We start from the raw sequence: 14,427 nt of genomic DNA, 5'->3' as shown, positions 1-14,427 counted from the left end.
CATACATAAATGAGCATTTTTACAAGTGTCAGTCTTTTAATGCTGCTGGAGGCGGAGGGGGAATTTTAAAAGGGAGGGGGGGAGGAATGTAAACAGAATGAAATTCTGAAGCAAGATCATTGATATGACAGGACTAAAGCGTAGGGGCTCTCTCTCTGAAAAGCCCCTCCTTTCATCCCTCTAATAAGTCCATTACTTGTCCTAGTGAATATTTGAAGGCCCTTTTCATGGGGAGCTGAGGAGCTGAGCATGCTTTGCACTTCAGGGCTTTGTCTCCAGGCTGCGGAGAAACCAAAGTTATTTCTGCTTTAAAATAACAGGAGCAAAGGAACAGCTAAGCTCCTTTCATTCTGAGTCCCTTACATTATTTTACTGGACAAAGTTTGTGTTGGCTACAAAACAGGCCCATTCACAGGACCTAAGAGAAGGAATTTAGGTAAGAATGAAGCCAAGATTGTGCCATATATAAAGGCTCCTTTTGCGAAGGCCATTAAGAAATTGCAAATCATGAGCCTGGCTGAATGGTGACATTAAAATTAGCCTTGCTAATTTTCAGTAATTCAAGCCCATTGGGCTGAGCTTACAAGTCTTCCCCAGGAGATGTTCCCATAATTGCAGTCTCAATATCTGCTTCAGTTAAGGTGAGTCTGCTTTAAAAAAGGGAGAGAGAGTTAAGTTGGGGAGAGGGATGCATCCTGACCAAGTTTTTAAAGTCAGCTGTATAACCAAGCAGGTAATCTCTTGATTCAGGGATAATATAGGCTGTGAGACAGCCATGGGTCATACTTTTTGCTACTTCAAAAATACATGGCTGTGGGTCTCTCCTGCACGTTCCAAAGATCTCAGAAGTCCACTCTGCGCTAACTTGCAGCAGGGCTTTTAGTGTGGCTACCCCTGTTTCCTCTTGAGACGCAGCTTCTCTGGAAACAACTGAAGATGCTTTTGTTCCAACAGGCCTTTCCCAGCTGGATGAGTGGGTCTTTGCCACAAGGATCCACTTGTTGGACTTTTAGTCTTGCCTTAAACATATCTGTTGGTTTTGTGGTTTTAATTGTGTTTAGTATCTTATGTGAAAATTGCCTTCAGACTGGTTTAGAAGGTGATGTAGTAGTAGTAGTAGTAGTAGTAACAATCTATTATTCTATAATAATGACTAATTAAACATGTTTATGCTTACACACTCGCACAGGTGCAAATGTGTACATGTTTCATGAAATAGTTGCTCAAACCACTTAGCATTGGTATAATTTTCTGAGCCACATTAGGCCATGATCCAGCGTAGCCCCTGCTCAAGGACTCTTGAGGAGCCTGGTGTTTCTGAAGCCGCCATAAATCCCTTTGCGCTGAGGGCTTGGAAAGGAACATGAGTGAGCAGCATACATGCTGGGAGACTAGGTTTCATCTATTGCTTGATCAGTGGAGAGCCACCTTGGTTGCAGCCGTTGCTTTTCTAGAATTGCCAGGCTGACTAAGCAGTCTGAGATTAAAGACATGCCCCTCCCAGTTCATTTGCTTATTTAATTTTTACATGCACTACTTGATTGTCTCCAAGTAGCTCAGTACAAAAGACAAACATACAGTTTCAGAAAGATTTTAACTATCAACTCCTGTTCCAAGGTAACACTGGGAATTGTAGCTCTGGAAGGGGAATAGGGGGTCTCCTAACAATTCTCAGCACCCTTTACAAACTCTATCTCCCATAATTCTTTAGGGGAACCCACATATGTTTAAAGTGGCATCATAGTGCTTTAAATATATGGTATGAATGCAGCCTCCATTTCTATCACGGGCTGCCTATCTACAGCGCAGTTGAGAGAAATCAACACACATACTCAGATTGAAAGTTTTGTCCAAACAGGCATTTGTGTTACCAGCTTCTTCTTCTTCTTCTTCTTCTTCTTCTTCTTCTTCTTCTTTTTATAAGATATTTATTAGAGTTTTACAAAAAACATAAGTTTACAGAATAAAAGGAATTAAAGCAGAGATTAACAAAATAAAAAGAAAACATAGAAGAGAAAAAGAAATAAAGAGAAAAAATACAGGAATTACCAAAAAATACATGGGGGAAAAAGAAACTACAAAATACAAAAAACAAATAGCTAAGAAAAAAATTAAAAATAAGTCCATTTTTCAATGTCTTTAGGCTCGTTTGCTTATTTCCTTGACCTCCTCACACCTCCCCTTTTTGTATTCCCATTTACATAATCAATTCAGCAAATCCTTACCCTCTTTCATTTATCTTAACTCTATATCTTAACCTATTATAACTATGTATTTTCATCCATTATCAATCCATATTTGCATATTCTTCTTAACCTTGTTACCAATACCACTTATTTTCAATCCAACATCATTTTAACATTCATTAATTTTACAGTATTTCTGCAAATAGTTTTTAAATTTCTTCCAATCTTCTTCCACCAACTCTTCTCCCTGGTCTCGGATTCTGCCAGTCATTTCCACCAATTCCATATAGTCCATCACCTTCATCTGCTACTCTTCCAGGGTGGGTAAATCTTGTGTCTTCCTTGGGTTACCAGCTTCTTAATACTTGTATGTTGGCGTGCTGCTACTGGGACTCATGTTAGGCCTGCCTGCAACCCATTAGAGGGTCCAAGATGACCCACTGAAGACCAATACTGTAGACCACCCTAACCCATCATCTCAGGCCATTGGCCTTGCTGGCCACAGGGGCTGATGGAAGCTTGTGTCCAACATCTGAAAGGTGCCAGACTGGTGTGCACAATGCTGAGCTAGATGAACCAACATTCAGATTTAGCATATAGCAACTTCTAGTTGTTGTGGTTGCACACATCTGTGCACACACACTAAGCCTTCGCGCTGCAGCAACCTACCCTAGGATACAGAACACCCTCTCTCTGGGCTTAGTTGTTAACATAAAAAGACCAGGATCAGGCCAATGGCCCATCTAGTCCAGCATCCTGTCCTCCCAGTTTCCTCACTGATGCCTGTGGGAATCCCAGAAGAAGCTCCTGAGCACAAGAGTCGTTTCCCCTCCTGTGCCTTCCAGCAGCTGATATTCAGAAGCATCGCTGTCTCCAGCTATGGAGACAGAGCACAGCCATGGATAGCTTTCTCCTCCATTAAATAGCCCATGCCTGGTCCCAGCCATCCCATTTATGGCTGCTCCAGTCTGTGGTCCAAACATTTCCAAAACGGATGGGTCTACAGAGCCCCTGCAGGCTCTCATAGAATCATAGAATCATAGAGTTGGAAGAGACCACAAGGGCCATCGAGTCCAACCCCCTGCCAAGCAGGAAACACCATCAGAGCACTCCTGACATATGGTTGTCAAGCCTCTGCTTAAAGACCTCCAAAGAAGGAGACTCCACCACACTCCTTGGCAGCAAATTCCACTGTCGAACAGCTCTTACTGTCAGGAAGTTCTTCCTAATGTTTAGGTGGAATCTTCTTTCTTGTAGTTTGGATCCATTGCTCCGTGTCCGCTTCTCTGGAGCAGCAGAAAACAGCCTTTCTCCCTCCTCTATGTGACATCCTTTTATATATTTGAACATGGCTATCATATCACCCCTTAACCTCCTCTTCTCCAGGCTAAACATGCCCAGCTCCCTTAGCCGTTCCTCATAAGGCATCATTTCCAGGCCTTTGACCATTTTGGTTGCCCTCCTCTGGACACGTTCCAGTTTGTCAGTGTCCTTCTTGAACTGTGGTGCCCAGAACTGGACACAGTACTCCAGGTGAGGTCTGACCAGAGCAGAATACAGTGGCACTATTACTTCCCTTGATCTAGATGCTATACTCCTATTGATGAGGCCCAGAATTGCATTGGCTTTTTTAGCTGCCGCGTCACACTGTTGGCTCATGTCAAGTTTGTGGTCAACCAAGACTCCTAGATCCTTTTCACATGTACTGCTCTCAAGCCAGGTGTCACCCATCTTGTATTTGTGCCTCTCATTTTTTTTTGCCCAAGTGCAATACTTTACATTTCTCCCTGTTAAAATTCATCTTGTTTGTTTTGGCCCAGTTCTCTAATCTGTCAAGGTCGTTTTGAAGTGTGATCCTGTCCTCTGGGGTGTTAGCCACCCCTCCCAGTTTGGTGTCATCTGCAAATTTGATCAGGATGCCCTTGAGTCCATCATCCAAGTCATTGATAAAGATGTTGAATAAGACCGGGCCCAAGACAGAACCCTGTGGCACCCCACTAGTCACTCTTCTCCAGGATGAAGAGGAACCATTGATGAGCACCCTTTGGGTTCGGTCAGTCAGCCAGTTACAAATCCACTGAGTGGTAGCATAGTCAAGACCGCATTTTACCAGCTTCTTTACAAGAATATCATGGGGCACCTTGTCAAATGCCTTGCTGAAATCAAGGTAGACTACATCCACTGCGTTCCCTTCATCTACCAGGCTTGTAATTCTGTCAAAAAACGAGATCAGGTTAGTCTGACATGACTTATTTTTCAGAAATCCATGCTGACTATTGGTGATCACAGCATTCCTTTCTAGGTGCTCACAGACTGTTTGCTTAATGATCTGCTCCAGAATCTTCCCTGGTATTGATGTCAGACTGACTGGGCGGTAATTATTTGGGTCCTCTCTTTTCCCCTTTTTGAAAATAGGGACAACATTTGCCCTCCTCCAGTCTGCCGGGACTTCGCCTGTTCTCCAGGAATTCTCAAAGATGACTGCCAGTGGTTCTGAAATCACATCTGCCAGTTCTTTTAATACTCTTGGATGCAGTTCATCTGGCCCTGGAGACTTGAATACATCTAGACTAGCCAAGTATTCTTGTACTATCTCCTTAGTTATTCTGGGCTGTGTTTCCTCTGCTGAATCATTTGCTCCAAATTCTTCAGGTCGGGCATTGTTTTCTTTATCGGAGAAGACTGAGGCAAAGAAGGCATTGAGGAGTTCAGCCCTTTCTGTGTCCCCTGTTTGCATTTCACCATCTTCTCCTCTGAGTGACCCCACGGTTTCTTTGTTCTTCCTTTTGCTACGAACATACCCATAAAAGCCTTTTTTGTTGCTTTTAACCTCTCTAGCAAGCCTGAGTTCATTTTGTGCTTTAGCTTTTCTGACTTTGTGTCTACACGTGCTGGCTATTTGTTTGAATTCCTCTTTGGTGGTTTCCCCCCTTTTCCATTTTTTGTACACATCCTTTTTTAATCTTAACTCAGTTAAAAGTTCTTTAGATAGCCACCCTGGCTTCTTTAGGCACCTTCCATGTTTCCGTCTCATTGGTATTGCCTGAAGTTGTGCTTTTACTATCTCCCTCTTAACAAACTCCCAGCCATCTTGAACTCCCTTTCCTTTTAGTATTACTGTCCATGATATCTCACCCAGCACTTCCCTAAGCTTTATGAAGTCGGCTTTCTTAAAGTCGAGAAATTGAGTCCTAGTATGCTTGGCTGCTCCTTTCCGCTGTATAGTAAACTTCAGAAGAGCATGATCACTCGCGCCTAATGATCCTTCCACTTCTACCCCACTAACCAGGTCATCAACATTGGTTAGGAACAGATCTAAAATGGCTGTTCCTCTTGTTGCTTCTCCCACTTTCTGGACAATGAAGTTGTCTGCAAGGGCAGTGAGGAATCTGTTTGACCTTATGCTCTTGGCTGAGTTTGACATCCAACAAATATCCGGGTAATTGAAGTCCCCCATTACTACTATCTCCCTTCCTTTTGCATGCTTGGCCATCTGTTCCAGGAAGGCATCATCTATGTCCTCCGTTTGGCTTGGGGATCTATAGTAAACTCCCACAATGAGGTCACTGTTATTCTTCTCTCCCTTAATATGTTGAATAATGAACTGAAGATGTATGATCAGGCCTCCACTGCAAGAAGGGCTGCTGCTACAAATTAATCTGAGAAGTGGCAATGTGGAGAAAGAAACCCTCTCTGTCTGTCTGCTTCTCTCTCTCTCCCACCCACAGCATTCTGTGTTGTGGCTGTTTCTTCCAGAGTGTGCTGAGTGGCAAAGGAAGAAGTCAGCAAAGCACAGAGCACAGCCAGTTCCCAAAGAAGGGACTCAAAGCATCTGTTGTGAAAAGTGAGGGTTGCTTTCCAAAGATCTCCCCCACCCTCTCTCTAGCCACAGTGTTCCAGCACCATGGTGAGGCTGAAACTGGGGTTCTTCCATGATGCCTGATGTAATTGGAGAAGAACATCTTGTCCTCAGGAGAACAGCTGAACGGTGTTTCAGTCTCAGGAGCCTGACACAGTCAGAATGGTTTGACATAAATAGCTCAGTTTCACAAAACCTTTGACAAACTGCAGGCTTTCATTTTAAAATAATAAGAATAAGAAGCAAATAAATGAAGAAGTCGGTGGAGGTGGCCAGATGTGGAGGGATGAACTTCTTGGTCTGCACCTCAAACAGGAAGCTACAGTATGCTGAGTCAGAACTGAGTTGGTCTTCCTAGCTCAGGAGCAGTGAATTTCCGTGGTCTTGAGCAGAGAGAGGTTTTAAAAAACCATCTGCTCCCTGGTCCTTTTAATTGGAGACGTCAGCGATTTAACTTGGGACTGTTCAAGTATGAAGGAGGGAGTTGTGGCCCCTGCCTAAATGGTGATCTACTTAAGCCAAGGGTGGGGGGCCCAGGGATCTCTGGATGTTATTGGACCCCCAACTCTCACCAGCATCAGGCAGCATGACCAGGGACAGGGCTGATGGGAGCTGGAGTCCAGAAATGCCCAGAGAGCCGCAGACCCCCACCCCTGACCTAAGAAGCAGCATTCTTCTTCTTCTTTTAGATTTTATTAAATCTTTTTCATAATACAATAAAAGAAACTAAACAGAGAGTGGGAGAAAATGTTCTCTCTAGAATAATAGAATCATTTATTATGTATTGAATTTATATACCACCATATACCTGGAGGTCTCAGGGCAGTTCACAGAGCAAGAATCATAGAATCTTAGCATTCAAAGGGACCCCAGGGGTCCTCTAGTCCAACCCCCTGCAATACAGGAATTTCAACTAAAGCATCCATGACAGGTGGCCATCCAACCTCTGCTTGAAAACCTCCAAGGAAGGAGAGGCCACCACCTCTCGTGGGAGACTGTTCCACTGAATGATACCACACTGATCTGCTTTCAGTTTGGCAATGTTTCCTCAGTCTTCTGACCTAAATAGATTAATTCATTTTCCTTTTTAAACAAAAAGTCCAAAAGAGGTTCTCTAATTAATGTTACTATCAACTTTGTCTCCAATAACTTCAACGATTCCTCCGTATTAAACAATAATTAGCCTTTCCATCTTTGTCCACACAAAGAGTCTCTCTGCTGTGATCATACATTAAAATAATATTCCATAGTTCTTTACTCATTAAGTATTCATTAGTTCGAACCTAGTTCTGTTTCTTCTGTTCCCATTACTTGCTGTATTTGCCGTGGTTTTTCATCTTGATTTTGAAAAAATTACTGCTTCTCTTTATGCATCTTCCATTCTTTTCCCAATAAAAGCATCAGAGATTTGATAGTCTTTCCCCTCTAAATTCACTCCAAGCATTCATGACTGCATGCAAGATATGGAAGGATACCTCTGCTTAGAAGAAGCATTCCTTCCTGAGTGAGGGGGAATGCGCCTCTTAGCTCAGGGATTAAGAAGCACATGGAGCCCCCTGGACGCTGCTGGCCTCCAGCTCCCTCCAGCCCCAGAGAGCAGTGGGGAGGAATGTGGGGCAGTTGGATTCCAGCAACATCTTGGCAGCCACATCCTCCCCGCTATAATGGTGAATTGGCTCACCTTGATTTTAGTTGGCAGCAGCTACTGCTGCAGTTAGAAGCACCGTGGAAATTATTGTGTATTTATTAAACCTATTAGTTGTTTTAATTAAAAAACTGATGTAACTCAAAGCAACTTAGCAACAAGGGCTGGAAGCCAGCTGAGGTCTTTTGAGTCTCTGCCCCTGTTGCAATGCACCTTGTATGAAAAAACAGCCACTGCCTGAATTCTGGGTTTGTTCTTCCTCCCCTTGCTGGAGGTCTGAAGGTTCTTGGAAGGACCTGCCCTCTGACATAAGGGGTGCCAGCACTAATTGTGTGCTCTGTTAGAGTGCACTGAATTTTTCAGCTTTCAAATTACAAAAATGAGAGGTGGTAAAAAGTTGCAACATGAGTTGGGAAGTCAAAACATATTTTGGTTAAATTAATATAATTTAGTTTTGACTGGTAAGTAAGATCTGTGCAAAATTACGTAGAAATCATTAAAAATAATTGTCAAGTACTTGCAGTTTTATTATATATTACTACCAATAGCAGTAGTATTTGGCATTCCCTGACGTTTTCAGAAGGAAGGTTAAAATTCTTTAGTTTCCAAAAGCAGACTTTGTTTTTCTTCATCAAACTTCGACTTACCAAGCTAAATGTTTCCCAGTCACAAAAATAATAGCAGTTTTGAATTCCTCACACCCAGAAATATACTTTTCAGACCACTCACTGAAGAAATATGCTAAAATTAAGTTTCACTCTCTAAAATGATGTGTCCTTGTAGCTCCGTGGCAGAGCAGCTGCTTTGCATGCAGAAGGTCCCAGGCTCAGCCCCCAGTGGCATCTCTAGGGGGGGGGGCTGGGAATGTTTCCCTCACCTGACACCCAGAGAGCCACTGCCAGTCAGTGCAGAGAGTTCTGATCTATACAAAATAGTGGTTTGACTCAGCATAACGCAGCTTTGCACGTTGTTCTTTAATTCAGTTCTTCCTCTGAAACCACCAGGGCTAGATTATTACTGTAACTTTAGGGGATAGGCCACAGCTGAGTGGTATATAGCACATCATTTGTGTGCAGAAGATCCCAGGATCAGTCCCCAGCAGCAGCAGGTAGGGCTGAGTGTGTTAGAGACAAAGACATAGAATCATAAGTGTTGGAAGAGACCCAAATGGCCATCTAGTCCAACCCCCTGCAATGCAGGAATCATAGCTAAATCTCATGCTTGAATTGATCCACATTCAACCTTTACAAAAACCTTGGCCATGGCAAGAACTTGTTTGTACAGCAAGGGGTGTTTCTACACAATGACAGCCTTGCAATACTTTTACAGGGGATTTCATTTCCCTGTGCACTGCGTTCCAGATACAGCAGAGCCCAGTTGGGAAATGACTTTGTCCCTTGGTGCATGCCTGGTCCAGATTAGAACAAAGGCACTTAAAGTAAGAACATGCTGAGGGCAATACTTCTCCCCTCCACAAGATCCAAGCTGGCCAAAGAGGATGCCAGGCAGGAGAAGAAGGCCCTGCCTCTGGTGAACAGGGGCAGCCTTGTCTTGCAAAATGTGCTGAGGCATTTGAGCAGGATGACACAGATGTCAGGGCAAGGATGAAAGGAAAGGGCACATGCACACACAGGTAGGGAAAGACCTGGATGTTTAGAGGAATAAGCACACAGAGGTTGTGGCAGGTATGCATACAGGGGTCCCAACAGGCACGTGTAACAGTCGTACATAGAAAGAGAACCTCTCATTCCATGACAACACAACTGCATGTTACTTTGTGCAACCTCTCTCATGTCTGAATTCATGGAGAGCCCCTGCCTGTCAGTGCAGACAATATGGAGCTAGATGGGTCCAATGACCAGACTTTGTATAAGGCAGAAGGGCAGCAGCTCTTGTGATTACCAGCAACTGGCATTCAGAGGCATGTTGTCTCCACCGTCCTGTCCATGTTTTGTCCATGACACTGAATCGTCGCTTCTGTATTGGAATCCATGACAGCTCCAGAAATGATTGGGCAAATGCAAGGGAGAAGTCTGCATGCCTTCCTGGGTTGCCACTGTTCTAGCTGTCTTTGCTCCTGTGCCTTTAATGCCCAAGGGCAGACCCCATGGTGCTGATGAGCACACTCTCTCTGTCTCTCTCTGGGTGAGAAGCAGCTTCTTTTCATTTTCTCATAATCCACTGCATTTAAAAGTGAACACCCCTTTTAAATTGGAGTGGGGAGTGGTAGAAACCACAAATTCTCTGGGTGCCACGACACTTGCCCACAATGCGACTCGACATGCAGGATAATTGCAAACTGGCACCCAGCAGCTTTGTTTCCACCCTGCTATTTGGCTCAGAGGGTGGCTGCCTCGGCTGTAGGTGGACACGCTGCGGTACAAGGCAGTGAATGATTTAGGCAAGCGAAACCAGCTTCCTCCAGTAACAAAGGCCAAATACCCTTCTGAGGCAGGAAGGCATATTCTGAGGCATATTCCAGTTTCCAGTCTGAGGACACTCGGTGTCACCATTATTGGTTAAACCAAGCAAGGCTCAAAATCTGTTATCTTTTCAGCAACATGCAGGTCACCCTTGATTTTCTTGTGTCTTTGATAGCTGTGCCTTGATAGCACCACCCTTCTTGCTCATCTGCGGGCCAATATCCCCACCTTTCTCAGCCCCTGATTCAATTCATTCTTGATGGGTGTTAGGTGTCAAAGAACAAATAATTCTTTCCCCTTGTTGCTCACGGCACAGTCTTCATGGCGGCAAGGCAATTACGGGAGAGGATAAGACGTTGCTCAGCTTCATGCTCTGTCCAACCTGGAGGCCATCCACCAGACTGTGCTTTGCATCTCCTCCAGAAGGCCCGGAGGCATGGCAACATGAAGGCATTCTCTGGCGTTGGCACCTAGCGGTCTCTCCTGTGGCCGCCTGGCTGGGTGCCAGCCTCACGTTGCCTTTGATGTTCTCCTTTTGTTTGCAAGGCATGAGTCAAAAAGGCTGGCCTTTTATGGGACTGAAAATGGGGTGAGGATGGTGAGGATGGTGAACAGAGGGGGGAGCAGAAGGTAGCCAGGCACAGATATATAAAACCCACTAGGTTTATTTTTACATTTGTGTGTGTGTGTGTGTGTGTGTGTGCTCTCTGCTGCAATGCACGGGCTGGCTATGGCAGCTCAAAAGCAAATCTCCTTCCCTTCCTGGCTTTTGGCATGACTTTGGCTGCCCTTGGCTGCCCTTGCAGAGCTTTCCAGAAATGTTGGCGTCCAGCAAAAGGCGGCTGGTTGGTGATGACTCGGTACCTGGAAAGCTTGTGCCAAGGGAGATGAGAGGCATAATTCAAATTGTGTTTCCCCAGTGGAATGTCCCCCACCCCTTAACCCTTCCCCCATTTTTTATTTTTTATTTTTGTTGACATGGAAAGCACATATTTGAAGGCTTACAGCTGCTGGTCGCTGTCATTCCTGTTGCATGTTGAAGCAAGTCCAGAAGATCTTTGCGTTTGATGTGCTACCAGTTTGAAAAACCAAACATCCAAGCCCAGCCAGCCGCTCACCACTAGAAGGGAGCTTTTACACACACACACACACACACACACACACACACGACACACGACACACTGCACTCAGAGAGAGTGGGTGTGTGCTGGTGCTTTCAAGAGAAGAGCTGGTGGCGGGAGGAGGTGCTTCTTCTCCTGCTCCAAAATGCCAGCGGAGCTAATGAATATCCTTGCAAAAGGTCTGTCTAACTAGAAGCACAACGTACAGGGCTGGAGCGTAAGAGGAGGATGGCTGGGGGAACTGAATTAGCACAGGTTGTCAAAATTGCCACCTGGGTGTAGCCTGCCTGGTTCAGCTCTGGAGCTGATTTTGGGAGGCTGCCTGGAAGAGCTTGTGTGGCGGGGGGTGGGGGGAGAATCTTGGCAGGACCAAGAGATTTAATTGAGAACTGGCTCCATGGCAGGAATGTTTGCATCATACAGAAGCCGTTAGTGTGATTGGGCTCCCTTGTCCTCTGTGAATGTGCCATGTGGTGTGTGGTCTGTGCTCCCCAACGGAATCCCGCTTTGTGGTTGCTTTTGCTGGAGTGAATAGAGAAGAATTCTGAACACTACGTAAGGTGTCTGGATTCTTCTCTCTCTCCACCCGCCACCCTTAACCCACTTCTCCCACACCTCAGGCTGCTCCTTTAAAGGAAAGGAATGTTGTGGGGGAAACCTGGGAATTTTGAAATGCAGTTCTTCTGCCAAAATGAATCTAGTAGGGCAAAGTGTGCATAAAAATACATATGATAAGTGGAAAATGGCATAGGAAAGTCAGCATTACATTAGGGAATGTTGGTTTGCAAAACAAAATGTGTGCATTTGGCAAAATTGTGCAGTGAAATGTGTGTATTAGGAGAGATTTTCACTACAATCCTGATGAATTTTCATGAAGACTTGAAAAGTTGTGCAAATGTGGAGAACTGAAGATTGTAAAAATGGGAAATGGACACCCCTCCAAAAAGGTAGAGCAAGATTATCCCAGAACTGGAGCACCAAGAGAGCCTTGTTCTCTAAGCAAGACAGAAAGCTTAAAAGCTCCCCACCTTATTAGCATTTAACTTGTGGAATTTCAGCTAGCCAGGCTTCAGCAGCATATGGTTGAAATCATGTGGTTAGATGCACACAAGATGTGGGTATATTGTACTGATAGACCTGGAGTACTCAAACCCTCTCTTAAAGTCATTTGAGCCACTAGCAGTAGGTTCCAGTCCATATTCAATATTCTTTCCTTTCTTTATTCTAGAGCTGGCGTATGATCTGGACACAGACAACATCCCTTCAAAGAAGCAGCTCTGGGATCAGAAAAGCAAAGAGGTGTCAGTGATTCACAACCTTGGAACAGGTGTCGTGATGCCGGGTCTGGATCTTTTGGGCTCTCTCCTAACGGTCCTACTTCTTCTGCTTGCCAAATAGTTGTGGAACTATCTCCTCACTGAATTTGCGACATTTCGTTTTGTGAAGTTTGCTCACAAACTCTCTTTCTCCTCCCAAGGCATGTGGAAAGAGCAGCTTCAAATAAGTTTCATTTTTTAAAAATTCAAATAAGACTCGAAGGAGGGACTCGTTGTAGATGTAGTGAACAAAAGAAAGTTCTTGTGTTTTGGAGCAGTCTTGCCTAATTATAAGAAGGTAAATATACTCAACATTTGCATCCCTTAAGAGATTTATGAAGATGGAAGTTTTTCAATGCTTTTTAGAACAACAGCCTTGTTTCATCTTGAGTTAATTAGCATGGTCACTTAAAAATGGTATTAAGCATCATCCACTGACTTTTAAATATATACATATTCAGTAACTGGACTGATTTTAGTGGACACTCACCTGAGAAACCTACAGTGGGAATATTACAATATCCCAAAGCAGCAATGACATGTTTTTACTCTGAGGGCTGGACCCCTGGACTGAATTTTCAACATCTGTAGCAAGATTGGCAGGAGGCATCCAGACTGAGCTTTCATTGATTTGAAACTCTGGATTGTGGTTAATTGTGAGCTACATATACAAATGTTGGAGAAATGTTTATGTGTGTTACATGGCTGCCTAGACAGCTCCCTGAATTGCAAACAAACAGACCACTTCCTGGAAAAGATGGGTGCTGGGAGTTGGGAAGAAAATGGGCAGAACTAATTCAAAGCCTGCCCTTGTAGAGCTGACCTGATTGGTGATGGGAAGACAGGCCATTCTGGAGAGGCCCCACACTGTAGGAAGAGGCACCAAGCCCTTTGCAGAGAATACAGAACAGCAAGCATGTCATTTTTAATAAATTTCTAAAAAACAAACCACCGACAACCAAATGTGTTTTGTTTATCTGTTGGTCTTGTGCTCAGAGCCTGCGTTTTGAGTCTTTGGAGGTCAGCCTAGTTGGGCCGCTTTGGGTTTATAATTTGCTGTTGAGGCAGCCAGGCAGTATTTTTAGGAGAAATAGATTCCAGCACCAGATGAGGCAAGTTGATCTATAGTAGTGGGTGTGTATGTGTGTGTTTCTGCATTCATTGCAGCTGCAAGACTACACACACATTTTAATGTCAGCCTTTAAAGCTGCCATCCCATACACAATTTTATGTGGGGAAAGGCCCATTGAATTCACAGGGACCTACATCTGAGTAGCTGCACGTCAGGTGTACACTTGAATCTGCAGACCTCTAGGGGTTGCTGGACTAAAACTCCCATCATCCCTAACCGTTGATCATGCTGGGAGTTGGAGTCCAGCAGCATCAGGAGAGCTGCAGGCTGCACCATCTCTAAGAACCATCTGGTCTAAGAAGATGCACTCCTCTTCTGAATAGAGGCAACCCTCCCTCCCTCCCTTGCATACAGCAGGCAAAGCTTCTTCATAGTTCACAGGTGACCCTCCTGGTATTGTGGGGTTGCAACCCCTAACATACCTGACTGTTGACCAGGCTGACCAGGGCTGATAAGAGTTGGGAGTCCCACAATATCTGCAGAGGGGGCATTCTCCCTGCAATAAGGGGTTTGGGTGGGAAACATTTGCAGGCACCAACACAAATGTCCCAACTTTCCATCTGCCCTGGCTCTCGTTTGTGGGGATTTTTTTTTTTTTAAAGTTCCATATCTGACACTCTTTCCATTAAATTCTCATTTGTGATGGGAACACCTTACCTCACCTCCACACTTTTTGGCAAATAACTCTTGAAATTCATAACACATGAGATGCACTTTGTTTTAACGCAACTTTGCTATAAGGTTT

The 14,427-nt window shown here is 44.4% G+C and overlaps 1 protein-coding gene across 3 annotated transcripts in view; it reads left to right on the top strand.

Annotated features, from left to right (window-relative positions):
- Positions 1–13,498, top strand: part of GPC3 (glypican 3) — a 249,630-nt gene extending 236,132 nt beyond the window's left edge. For all 3 annotated transcript variants that reach the window (XM_028714644.2, XM_028714643.2, XM_028714641.2), the window contains one exon: positions 12,463–13,498. In XM_028714644.2, coding sequence (XP_028570477.2) covers positions 12,463–12,543 — 81 coding nt within the window. In that variant the 3' untranslated portion in view covers positions 12,544–13,498. The remainder of the gene's footprint in view (positions 1–12,462) is intronic.
- The last annotated feature ends 929 nt before the right edge of the window (positions 13,499–14,427 follow it).

This window comes from Podarcis muralis, chromosome Z (genome assembly GCF_964188315.1).
Source record: "Podarcis muralis chromosome Z, rPodMur119.hap1.1, whole genome shotgun sequence".
Classification (NCBI taxonomy): Eukaryota; Metazoa; Chordata; class Lepidosauria; order Squamata; family Lacertidae; genus Podarcis; species Podarcis muralis.
Note: the sequence above shows the minus strand (reverse complement) of the source record. Positions and strands in the feature narration are given on the sequence as shown.